The 13,474-nt window shown below is 40.3% G+C and overlaps 1 protein-coding gene across 1 annotated transcript; it reads left to right on the forward strand.

Moving 5' to 3' along the window:
• Nucleotides 1-246: 246 nt before the first annotated feature.
• slc2a10 (solute carrier family 2 member 10) lies at nucleotides 247-12,293 on the forward strand. The gene is made up of 6 exons (XM_077574310.1): nucleotides 247-739; nucleotides 1,984-2,059; nucleotides 6,180-7,430; nucleotides 9,163-9,285; nucleotides 11,931-12,066; nucleotides 12,151-12,293. Exons 2-6 carry the CDS (start codon nucleotides 2,056-2,058, stop codon nucleotides 12,239-12,241), a joined length of 1,605 nt encoding a protein of 534 aa, XP_077430436.1. The 5' UTR covers nucleotides 247-739; nucleotides 1,984-2,055; the 3' UTR covers nucleotides 12,242-12,293.
• Nucleotides 12,294-13,474: the final 1,181 nt, after the last annotated feature.

The following is a 13,474-nucleotide window of genomic DNA, read 5'->3' on the forward strand; positions in this document are numbered from 1 at the left end:
TGCGTGGGTTTTCTGCAGTTACTCTGGTTTCCTCCCACATTCCAAAGACATGCATGGCAGGTTAAGTGAACACTCCCAATTGTCCATAGGTGTGACTGTGACTGTGAGTGTAGATGGTTGTTCGTCTCTGTGTGCCCTGCGATTGGCTGGCAACCAGTTCAGGGTGTACCCCGCCTACTATGCGAAGCCCCCCCCCCTTATTATTATTGTTGTTGTTGTTACGGTGCATACTGTACGCGTACGGTAGCACTGCCCCTGTAGAATACTCCACCAGCTGCCACTGGGTGGCAGTATTTTAAAACAAACTTTTCAAAACGTGTTCGTCGTTTGCCTTCAATGAAAATCGAGTCTGGGTTTTTATGGGTTAACGCCATGGCAAATGATACCATACGTGGGTGTAGGAAACGCTCTCTGCCCAAACACGGCATAAGTATCTTTTAAATAAAATAACAGATCGTTTGTCAGTCTGAGTTGAAGAAGAAGGCATATCGAATTCCAGGAGTGAACTAACAACGCACTGTGAGGACAAACAACATCCATCTCCAACGCTTTGTGAAGGGAGTCGGAAAACAAGACAACTATTTAAATACATTTGGAACACATGCACACACATGAAGTGTGACAGGAGTGACGTTACGCTATTGATTTTCCCGAACGGCCATTGTCGCCTTTTGCTGCAACTTCACGCGCCTGCTGCCACGTAGCGTAAACTTTACTGGAGCACGAGGAGGAAACTCTTGTAAGTTATTTTCCTCTCACGATGTACAGTACTTGGAAAAGATAAGGACCATACCCTAAAGTTTAACTTGTCGCTGCAGTGTGTGCGTGTGCGCACGCGTGCGCGCTTGATTTGTGTGTTTTATGGGAAAAATGTTTTAGCTGAGAATGTTTATCCTTTGACAAAGTGAGCCTATCCACTTCTAGCGAGTAGAAGAACCCGTCACGTCACAAATTTAATAGCTTTAATTTAAAGCTATTATGTGGTTTTGACCGTGACCTGACAAATTAATCAATAAATTCCATGTGAGACGGATAATGCTGCTACAATGAGTTTTATCGTAGTTGTATGATACAAGCTTTGCTTCTTTCTTTCTTTTCTTTTTTTTTTATACATAAATCAATTAATTTAATATATAAACCAAAAAGATAGGGCTTGCTATTGAATGACTATCGATTAATTTGAAATAATAATAATAATAATCATAATAATAATAATAATGTGACGTATTACTGTACTAGATTTGTTTACTATATTTCATGGGGCTCATTTAAAATGCTTTTAAATCCAGGTTAAAAATGTAGCTATCGCTATTGAAAGGGATGACTATTGGAGCCTGATTACACCTGTTAGATGTTTTGTAATTTCATAACAACTGCATGTTTGTTTGTATTTTGTATTTGGGATCTCTTTATTTTCTGGCAGGAAGCTGTACAAAAAATTGCAAAATGTATTTCACATTTTGCTTTTCAATGGGTTTTGCAAATGAGAAGTCTCAACAGCTTGTATTACACAAATGGCACGGCACTGTAAAATGTGCCCAGTTTTGAATTAGTTACTGACAATCAAAATATTTGTCCTTTGATTCTACGAAAGAGAAAAACAAAGTAGTGTAATATTGGCGTTGCAGCCTTATCCAGGCATCACCACAAAAGCATGTGATTTTCACATGTCGAACACTATCAGGTATTGTAAACAAAGGACAGATTTGATTTGTGTGTTAGTATTGACTCAAATGCAAGCAAGCTAAGTGAATGTAGATGTGCTTGCATTTTGTTGTGCTTATCTCAAGTGGAGCCAGTAATGAAATCACAGCAATCAACAAGGGGGTTGTCATGGTGACCTTGCTGCCCCCACACTCTTGCAGGCTCTAGAGGCTCAGATGAGCAGGAATCTGTCTCCCTGTGGGTGCCAGTCCAGGAGAGCAAGTACTGGAGATTTCCTTCTAGTGGAACGTCGATTGATGTTTTGCATTTGTTTCACAGAGAACAAACGTCTCCTTGGGCCTAAGAAGAACCTAAGCAATATGGCTGTACAGCACTTTTAACGGGTTGGCAATGGGTAAGCAATGTCTCTTTTCATTTAAAAGTTAAATTGCATAATTCCTAATTGATTGATAATTCTTTATGCATTACCATCAAATCAATGCAAAGCTAAGATATTTCATGTGGATCACATGTTAAGCAATGGCAGACATTTGGCACCTGGCCCTTCAGTGGGGACTTGGATTTTTCTGACTAACCAATCAGAGGGGGAAAAAAACCCACTGACATTATTGTGGACCAGCTAGCAGGCTCTGAGAGGCAAATTTAAAATCGGATCGATTAAAAAAAAGAACAATCCTATTTGGAATGCAAGTTACATCGGCCAGCACTACTGAGTCTGAAGGCTTCGGGCAGATTAAAGATGCTGAAAAATGATTGCACAAAAAAAAAATCTTAACAATTATTTACATATTTGCTGGCATTGGGCAGAAACTGTCATGATGCCCAATTCACACTGACTGCGAAACGGCCCCGGTGCGTTTTACGTACGGCCACAATTCACACTGCGTGCGTTGCATGAGCTGTCAGTGTCCACAAGATCACGGGGGTTTACGCTGGAGAGTTAAGTTGAGTCCTATTTGTAAACAATAGCCACACTTGCCTGTTGTCACATCGATATGCTTTTGGACATTATTTATGTGACTTCTACCATGGCTCTTCTACCATGGCTAAGTAAGTTTTGTTTTTAAATAGTGTTATTTTGTCATGTTTAATATAATCTGAGCCAAGTGGAACAAGGCAGTGGAACAGGAATCAAGTGCAATGCGTGGTACTTTAACTAACCATAGGGAGAAAAGAGAGCAGACAACCATGACTGGACTGGTTGCCATACGGGGCGTGACTGGACTGGTCATCATGACTGAACAGGGCGTGACTGGACTGGTCGCCATGACAGGACGGGACATGGGTAGACTGGTCGTCATGATTGGACGGGATGTGAGTAGACTGGTCGTCATGAATGGACGGGATGTGAGTAGACTGGTCGCCATGACTGGAACAAGCATGATGTGACAGGACTTGATTTGCCTTGACTTGACTTGCTGGGGCTATGGCTTCTTGGTTGTGACGAGGACGACTTGGCTGTGACGAAGACGACTTGGCTGTGACGAGGACAACTTGGCTGTGACGAGGATGACTTAGCTGTGACCAGGTCGATTTGGCTGTAACGTGGACGACTTGGCTGTGACAATAGGCCCGTTTCCACCGCAGGATAAATTTACGGGGCCAGCCCCATATGTGCGCGTCTCCACTGCAGGAGCCTTCCCAACCGAGCCACATTTACAGGAACTTATGGGGACGAGCGGAAGTCCTACTTGAGGGTAGGTACTCCGCTAGACCAATAAACTCCCTATTGGGTTTTGGCGCTGATTGGCTAAAAATTATTTAGAATAAAAAATATTTTACCTTCATGCGCGATAATGATGCATTCTCGGCTTAAGACTCTTCCACCAAAATAATAATAATCCTTTGCCTATTTTCGTTCCGCGATGACTTGGCTGTGGCGATGACTTGACACACGAACTTCCACACATAACATAGACAATGCACCCACCCTAACTGGAAAAAACAGACTACATACACCAACACTAATGAGACACACCTGAGGAAGGGAAGAAACACACTGGTGGACATGGTTAGACATAACGAGACGAGGGAAGAAACCAGGAACACAAGATATTAATAACAAGAGCACCCATAACAAACAACCCCCCCCCCCCCCCCAGAACATGACAGAAACCTCATATGTCGAAATTTGGTAAATTAAATAGTTTTTCAGAAATATTATTGGTCATTCCACATGCGTGGGTGTCATTTTTACAAATTTTTGACCAATCTAAAGTGTTGAAAATGGGTTGCTCTCTTTGACGATGCAATATTAATAGTTGCAAAAAGATGCCGTTTTGGGAGTCTCCTGAAAAGTGACCATTTTGGAGATACAAAGTTTTGGCCCAATGCTAGCGATGTGCGGGAAGTAGTGAAGCAAGGAAAATATTTTGTAAATACAACATAATGTTGGGAATAAATTAATAAAATTTTGTATAAGAAATATTAGAATTTAGTTTGTAAATTTAGGTCAGCGCTGCTAATTGTGTGAAAGGCTTAGCGGGCCCTCACTTGTCACCACTGTATTATACATGGGATGAAGTGGGGACAGTTGCTGGCTTCATTTTAATATCTGTCTCTTGAATTTGCATAGCTGTCAATAGACAGAGGAGATCAAGCATTCTGTGGAACGGCTTCAAACAGAATCTAACCCTAACCCTTTTGGATTTTTCTGTTGTTGTTTTGAACCAACAACATGGTAGAAAAATACTGAACAAAAAGCTTTCACATATTGTTGCTTCACAGCCATTGTATCAATTTACCCATTTCTCATTTTCTCAACTCGCTCTTGGCTGTTTGTCTGGATTTTGACTGATTTTGCCAGGTCCAAAGAATATTCTGTTCTATTGCTTTAAAATACCGAGCAAAATAAAAGATTAGAGTCTCTTCTTTCATCAGGAAAAAAAAAGTATATTTGTATCTGTTTCCATTTTGCAGCAATTAGCATCAGAATATAGCTAAGTTTTATCATTATTCACAAACTTGTTCAAAACACTGCGGAAAAGAGCTTGTTGCAACATGGCGCTGGCTGACCTCTTATACCCTGCTCCCACCTGCTGGCTGTTTTTCTAAGTGACCTCTTCTGGTCAGAGGCTGCATCAAAGCCCTGCTCTAGCATAAAAGAACATTAAAAAATATATATAAATACATTTTTGGGACCATGCCAATATTTAACTCTTTGACTGCCATGGACGTTAAAAGACGTCAAGTAAAAACCTACGGAGGGCCGCCAATGACGTTAAAAGACGTCATCCAATATATATATATATATATATTTGAAACGGGTGGAGGAAAGCCTTGGCCAGCTGCTGTGAAAGTTTCAAGCAGATCTAGTTAGCCTAATGACTATTTTTGGCCCCTAGATGGCAGCAATGACTCTCTTTTGACAAGATTGGGTAGGCGTCAGTAGAAGACGTGAGGCGGAGCTAGAGTGTTGAGGGGACAATGGCTGAGGAAGCCATAATGGCGACCAGTTGCAAGCAGCTCACGCTTGAGCATTTTTTTCAAAGACGAAAAGCATCGACCAATGCTAAAGAGCACATTGATGACGACGATGATGATGATGGTGACTCCGAGGTTGACGCCGAAGTTGGAAGCGTTGACGCGGCGGCTATGATCACGTCATAAAGCCTCACCGGCTAGAGGGGACAATGGCTGGGGAAGGGAAGAAAACATGGCGACCGGTTGCAAGCAGCTCACGGTCGAGCAGTTTTTTTCAAAGACGAAAAGCATCGACCAACGCTAAAGAGCACATTGATGACGACGATGATCATCATCGATGATGATGATGGTGACTCCGAGGTTGACGCTGAAGTTGCAAGCGTTGACGCGGCGGCTATGACGACGTCATAAAGGTTCACCGGCTAGCGATGCTAACACCGGAAAACGCGGCACACAACCGAGCACGCTCAGGCGGACGTTCAATCGGACGACGAAGAGTGCCCCGAGTCCAATGCATATTCATCGGAGGAGTGGGTACAGTCTGCTACTTGCTATTCCCCGGAAAAAAAGGCCGTCAAGAAAGTGTAACGTCTGCACGCGAAAGGAGCCATCGCAAGTGAAACTAATCTGTTGTGCAAATCCTGCTGCGTCTCCTTGCACGCATGGGAAAGTTACAAAAAGAAAAACATCGTTTCACAAAAAGCTCTTTTTCTCCGTTTTTTGTTTCAAAAGAGAGAATTTCGGTGAAAGTAACCATTTTCTATTGTTGATTACTGAAGAACAGAATAAGGTAGAAACAAACTTTTTTTTTTTCTGATGAAAGATGAGAGTTCAATCTTTCTTCTTTGGTAGTATGTGTGTTTCCATAGTCCAAACACAACATTTTCTGTGGACCTTGAAAGATCAGTCAAAATGCTTAAATCGGCTGGCACTGGCGACATCCCGTTTCTGAAAACGATTTTTGGGAGCAAATAAGTTAAATATTTACATAATCTAATTCACCAGCCAACTGTTATGTGTAAATGTATGTATTATGAAAAGAGTGTCCTTGAGAATGTTGACGTTCTTTCTGCATGTCTCCATCATCTTAGGTTGCTCTTCCCTCCAGCTGGCCAGTGTTGTGTCGTCACTGGGAGGTCTGGTTTTTGGTTACGAACTTGGCATCATCTCTGGAGCTTTGCTGCAGCTCAAGGCCGAGTTCGGACTCAGCTGCATCCAGCAAGAGGCGCTGGTCAGCTCCTTGTTGATCGGGGCCCTGCTGGCCTCTTTGTTGGGAGGAGGCTTGATCGACCGTTATGGCTGCAGAAAGTCCATCCTGCTCAGTATTGTCCTAATGCTGAGTGGAAGTCTCATCCTGCTTATCAGCTCCTACCAAAGCCTTTTGTTTGGAAGGTTCACGGTGGGCTTCGCCATGTGTCAATCCTCCATGTCCTGCTGCATCCTCGTGTCGGAGATGGTAACCCCTGGGCGGAGGGGATTTTTGGTAACACTGTACGAAGCTGGGATTACTGTAGGCATCCTTGTATCTTATACGATAAACTACATTTTGTTTGATTTGCAAAGTGGCTGGAAGTGGATGTTTGGATTAGCTGTAGTACCAACCTTGATTCAACTGGCCTCTATATGGTTTCTCCCGTCAAACACTGAGGTGCAATGTAGCCATTCCGAAACAGCCCTTATGGCTGCCATGGAAACCGAAGATGACGCTTGCTCTAATGGCAGCAACGAAGACAAGAAGGTGCAGTATAATATCATGTACCTGTTCCAGCGTAAAGACAACATGAGGACTCGCACCATCATTGGAGTGGGACTGGTGCTTTTTCAGCAGTTCACAGGCCAGCCAAACATTCTCTTTTATGCCTCCACCATATTTCACTCAGCAGGATTTCAGACCGACAACTCTGCAGTACTTGCATCTGTTGGCATTGGAATGGTCAAAGTGGTGGCCACGCTCACCTCCATGGTGTATTCTGACAAAGTGGGCAGGAGGCCTTTGCTCATCAGCGGATGCTGTGTCATGGCCACTTGTCTGATATGCATTGGACTACTCAGTGGACATTCGTTAAATGGTGCGGTGGCGCCTTGCCATTCAGAGGATTCTATTGGCAACAAGACGAGTCAATTTCATTTTACCATTGGAAATTACACACCTCTTAATTCAACTCCTAATGAGAACCAGGAACTCCAAGCTGCTAGTGCACTAGTTGCCGGACACAAAACGGAAAAAACACTTCAACCTGCTATGGAATTTTCTCCCAGCATTCGTGAAAAAGTTTTCAACTGGATCATTCTCATGTGCATGATGGCAGTTGTCACTGCATACTCCATTGGATTTGGACCAAGTTTGTATATTCATCTTGACTTTATTGAGAATAGACAGTGTATACCTGCTCTATGCATTGTTTTGTGAATGCTGAAAGTATTCATATGTTATTGTGGGATTGCTGACAGCATTGTTGTTTCTAACCTTTATTATTATTTCAGGTACTTTTTATTCTCCACACTTTTTTGCCATTCAAAACCTCCCACATAATACATTTACACTGTTCACTAGCTTCAAAAATCCACGCCTTCCTGGGAAAACAGTACATTGGCTGATTCCACATTACTTACAGTTTTCGCACAATTTAATATTAAATATTAACTTTTCCCCATTCATTTTCATTGGTACAGACTTAAAAAAAAATTGACCGGTAAGCAGGAAGCAATGCTTCAAATCCCACCTTAGACAGATCCGCAGTTCAAGTTTTCTTTTTATTAATTTATCATTCAACTACAATTAATAATTTATCGTTTTCACATAATTTATCTTTCAATTTACTTCGTAAGCATTCCGCATGCATTCAAATCTTAGCATTTAGCTATTAGCATTCAGCTTTCAGCATTCCCACGCAATTTCTACAGAAATTGCACTTTGTCTAGTTCCTATTATTCTTTCATCCATTATTTTGACATGCTTCTACTTCCACATAATTCATCTGATTCAAAGCATTCTAATTTTACCATATTCCAAAAATTCAGGCCACGCAGGCTATTATTTTTCTCATTCCAAAAGTTTCCTTTTTCCCCAAAATTCAACATTTTCAACCAAACTGTATTTAACCTCCATTCATTCCCAATGGGACATTAAACTTAACAGACAGTAAACTTTAACTGGGAGTGCCATTAAAATAGCTTGAAGCGTTTTTTTGGGGAAGTTCTGTTTACTATGCTAAACCGCTGCTTGTTATGAAACAAGTTGAGTTAACTGCCACCATACGGCGCTTGTACATTATGTTATCAATTTTTTTGCACTTAAGTCAAAGCAAAGAAATCAGTTCTATCGCAAGGTACATGCTTATTATCAACATGAATCCATTGTTCTTTCGAAGCTGATAGCCTGAAAATATACTGTATAAAATACAGCCTATATAATGTAGCATTCATTTATAGTTTAGTCTAGAAGTATTTTAGCAATAACAGAGTTTTTAAGATTTAGTTTTTTCATTCCACTAGAATGGTTTTGATAAAGAAAATGTAGACTTTCAGCAGTTTAACAAAAATAAGACATTTATCATGCATGACTTGCAGCCATTTTATGCATAGTATCTCCACATATGTTAGAGCTAAAATGACAGTTCTTCAAAACTTAATGTCTGGAAAGAAGAAACAAAACCTATGCAGCTTAGACAGTGGTTGTTAATGTTCACGGAACACTTCTGAGCTTCTCCAAAGTCATGCGCCATTATCTTCACTAGACAGGGACTATGCGCAGTCCGACCACCATTGGTTTCTCTTGTCTCAGGACAATGGTATTGTATGGCTTAATCATCCTCTGATTTCATCAAACAAAAACTATACTGCCACAACCATAGTCTAGTAAGTAAGAGCAGCTTAAAATGGAGGCACAGTGCATACAATGGCTGCGTTTACAAAATGGTTGATGCCATATTTTTGTGAAACCTCTCAAAATAAAGCTAAAGTCGCAAGGATCAAAATATCGAAATCCTAAATACTCTTTGATTGTCCATATACTTCTGTACCCAAGTGTATCTTGTAATCATGGAAAGAGAAAGTGTTCTTTGTTTGTTGCAGTGACCTGGCTCCTCCTCAGTGAGATATTTCCCGCTTCTGTGCGAGGAAGAGCATTCGCATTCACCACCTGCTTCAACTGGAGTGCACACCTATTGGTTGCCTTCACCTTCCTGGACGTCTTCAGTGAGCCCTTATACCGCCATCTACAGCCTTGCTTAATCACTGTGCCAAAGCACACCTGATGATGTCACCCGCTATGGGAAATCGTCCAGTTTAATTTAACCCATTCAAACCCAAAAACATATAAATACGTTTTTTAATAAAATGTATTTATACGTTGTTGTTTTAAAATGTTTTTTATGCTAGAGCCTACAAAATACTTTGATGCAGATGACCTGAAGAGGTCGCTTAATTTAACTCTTTGACTGCCAGACATTTCAGAAAAGGGATGCCGTGGGTGCCAGCCGATTTAAGCATTTTGACTGATCTTTCAAGGTCCACAGAAAATTATGTGTTTGGACTATGGAAACACACATATTACCAAATGAAAGATTGGACTCTCATCTTCCATCAGAAAAAAAAGTTTGTTTCTACCTTATTCCGTTTTTCAGTAATCAACAATAGAAAATGGTTAGTTTCACCTCTGTTTGGAAACAAACGTCTTTTAACGTCTTTGGCACTCCTCCATAGGATTTTACTAAACGTTATTTAACGTTTTTGGCAGTCAAAGAGTTAAAGCAATAGTAGTTATTACAAAAAATGGTCAGCAGGTGGCAGCATAGTATAAGCGATCAACCAGGGCCATGTTACAACAAGCTCTTTTCACAGTGTTTTCAACAAATTTGTAAATAATGATGACATTTTTCTATATTCTAATGCTAATTGCAAAACGGAAACAGATACAAATATACTTCTTATTCCTGATGAAAGAAGAGACTTTAATCTTTCTTTTGATAGGTTCCATGGTTTTAAAGCAATAGAACACAATATTCTGTGTGCCTTGCAAAATCAGTCAAAAATCCGGTAAAACAGCCAGGAGCGAAGGGGGTTGCTTCAGTGAAAATGGCTGGGAGTGAATGAGTTGCATCCAAAAAATATTTATTTTACTCTGAACAATTTATATTTGTGCATCTAATAGGGGTGTGCATCTATTCAATAAAAGATATTTCGATATGTATGGTATGTGCAATACAATTGGAGGACGGTTCATTTGGAATTGATACAATTCAATTCAATTCAGTAGGATTCCAATTCGATATGGTACGGCTCAGTTCAACTGGGCATAAGGCAATTAATTTTTTGTCATTTTACAATATTATCGAACTTGACAGTACTGTAAATGTGACGTTTAACACAAATATATTATGTATATTAGATGTCACCAACGTGGTGCACACGGGCACCAGGTAGCTCCTAAGGACCACGTGTAGCTCCTGGCCCTGTTCTAAAAATAGCTAACAAGGGATGGGACATTGTGATTTCCTGGGAATGTTGAAGAAGTGACCATTTGAGAATGTGAACACTGCCAGAGATTTATAGAAATATTGCTACACATTGGTATTCATCTGTTTCCGAATTGTGAGGTATCATATTACTCTGATCAGTGTCTTCAACTAATATCAATATCAATAATAACATACAATCATATCATAAAAGATCATTTCAGCCAATCTCTTTAAATCAATACCCAAAGTAGTTCTCAGCTTCAAAATTTTGATGGCCTTGACAAAATAATCACATAATAAATCGCAATATTGTGGAGGAAAGAAGTCACAATTTGATTATATTTCAATATTGTTCAATCTTTGAATGAATATAAATAACATCACTAACTGAACTCCACCCTGTTATTATTTTTTTAAACCTTTTCAAATATTCAATTATACATGCTCCTCATAATGAATGTTGAATCGTGTGGTTTTCTACACAGTAAATTTGACTCTATTTAGAGTAAATTTGACTCTAGAGTGGGACCAAATAGACTCCGTTTTAGAATAGGCTAAAATTTACACTTGGAAGAGAGTGAAATATAGAATTGAAAAAAATAAAAGTCACTCAAGGGTTGAGGAACAAACTCACGACCTTCAGCTTGGGAGACTGCCACACTACCACCTGAGCTATGCCCCTTCTACTGTTTGCTTATTTCCAAGAGAAGACCAAAAACACAGTTTTGGAGTTAGGAAGATTCCAGTTGACACGAGTGATATACTAACACACAGCAGGAGCTGCGTGGCTCAGTGAGTAGATTGGCTGTCTCCCAAGCTGAAGGTTGAGTACGTTCATCAACCCTTGAGTCACTTTTATTTTATTTCATTTCATTTAAATTATTAATTTTACTTTCTTCCAAGTGTAAATATTATTCTACTGCACAACTGAGTCTATGTGGTGACACTCCAAATAGAGTTAAATTTACACTCTAAAAACAGTTGGGTCAAAAGTAACCCAATTTTGGATTAAAAATGGACCGATTCACTTTATGGGTCAATTTGACCCAACTTCCTGGGTTGTTTTAGACAAAATTACCCAATTTATTGACCCAAGTAAAGGATCTGACCAATATTTATGAGTTGTTTTACCCTGAAAGACACAGTTCTTGACTCAAATTTGGGTCAAATCGACCCAATAGAGGATCTGTAATTTTTTTGACTGGTGTCCAGCTCTCTCGCCTAAATTTAGAAGGGATAGGCCCCATGTCATCTGTTGAGGATGGGTGATATACAAACAGGATAGATGGATGGTGTGCACTGATATTTTTGTAACATGATTGATATGTAAAGTGTGTGCCATCGCTCAGTAAGGATTGGAAATGCGTGTGTTTCTGTCACCAGGTGCAATAGGTCTGTCTGGGACTTTTCTAATGTATGGGATGACCTCAATGGTGGCTGCCGTTTTCTTCTACTTCATGCTACCAGAGACCAAAGGCAAGACATTGGAGGAGATCGACAAGGAATTGCGTTTAAACAGGTACCTTCGTCGATGTCATAAACTTAATTATCTTATTGGACACAATACTCAGACAGCAGCGTCTTCTCATGTGATCTGGTCTAGGTTTCACCACGGTATGGAGTGTTGTGACGTCATCAGACGAAGAAATTCCCCTCCAGAATACCAACGAGTAGTCTGTCAATTAAGTAGATGAGAACTAACATCACTTAACAACTTTTCACAATAAACTTATAGGGAGCATTTTATTTGACTATTGTTTCATTCTTTCTCACATCTCCACACTTAAAATACACTGTTCTTCTAGATTCTCAAGTATTTTTGTAACAGTAGCGGCATTGAGCCATTTTCAGCAGTAAGAAGATAATATTTCGTCTATGATTAATGTGATGTCTTCATTATTTTTCATGAACAATTAATACCTTTTAAAAACTATTTTTGGAGACTTCCAGTTTGGGCAAGCATGGAGTAGGCTGCATATAGCTCGAGCTCCCACTACTTAACTATGCAATCCACCGTTTTAACTGTTTTTGTGATACCTGAACCTATACTTTCACTGTAACTTACTAGTACTCCGGCTCATGATGGCACCAAAACTTTCTAAAGTGAGTGAAAAGCACCAGTCGGAGGCGACCGCCACGAACATTAGCATAGCCGATTTAGCTGCCTCGTTAGTTAAGCTCTAAGCGTCGCTGCTCGCGGAGCTAAAAAAAAGTCTTTTGACGAAGAGAATGGGAATCTGGATGGGCTCCAAAAAACGGTCAATCGTCATGATGAGCGTTTTAATTCCCTGTGTTGTAAATGGCGGATTCTTACCATTTGCGTGTTCATGCCGTTGATTAATAAACATACATGAGATCAGTGAATTCAGGCATTTTCTCTACATTTATTCACGACATCGCCGGACAGGAGAAAATGGCAGCCACCCGCGCACATCTTGTATCTCTCAACTTTCCAGTTCCCATGCCCCGCCTGTGGCTAATATCCCTTGTCCTTCAAAATGTTACCTCCCAAAGTCACATGACTACGCCCCCATTCGTCACACTGTCTCAATACATTTGGTCAACCACGCCCCCCCCTCTCTGACCCACGATGGAAAAACACAAGAGTTTTCAGCCTTTCAGAACAAAGGGTCTAATTAACACACATTCACCTCCCCCCATCTCATCTGTCCTGTAGGAGACTCACCCTCTAAACATTTGAATTGTGACATCAAAACTATACTGAGTAAATCAAAGCAATTTTGTCCAATTCTAAATAGTTATAACTAAATCAAAACAGTTGTAATTGCTGTGAAAAACTGCTGGCCGATAATACCAATATTATTATAATTATAATATATTACTTCACCCCCCGGACCGGAATATGGCATTTGTTGGGAATTGGAATTCTCTCTTTAATGGGTGTGGCTCCTGATTCTGAAAAGATA

Source organism: Vanacampus margaritifer, chromosome 8 (assembly GCF_051991255.1).
Source record: "Vanacampus margaritifer isolate UIUO_Vmar chromosome 8, RoL_Vmar_1.0, whole genome shotgun sequence".
Classification (NCBI taxonomy): Eukaryota; Metazoa; Chordata; class Actinopteri; order Syngnathiformes; family Syngnathidae; genus Vanacampus; species Vanacampus margaritifer.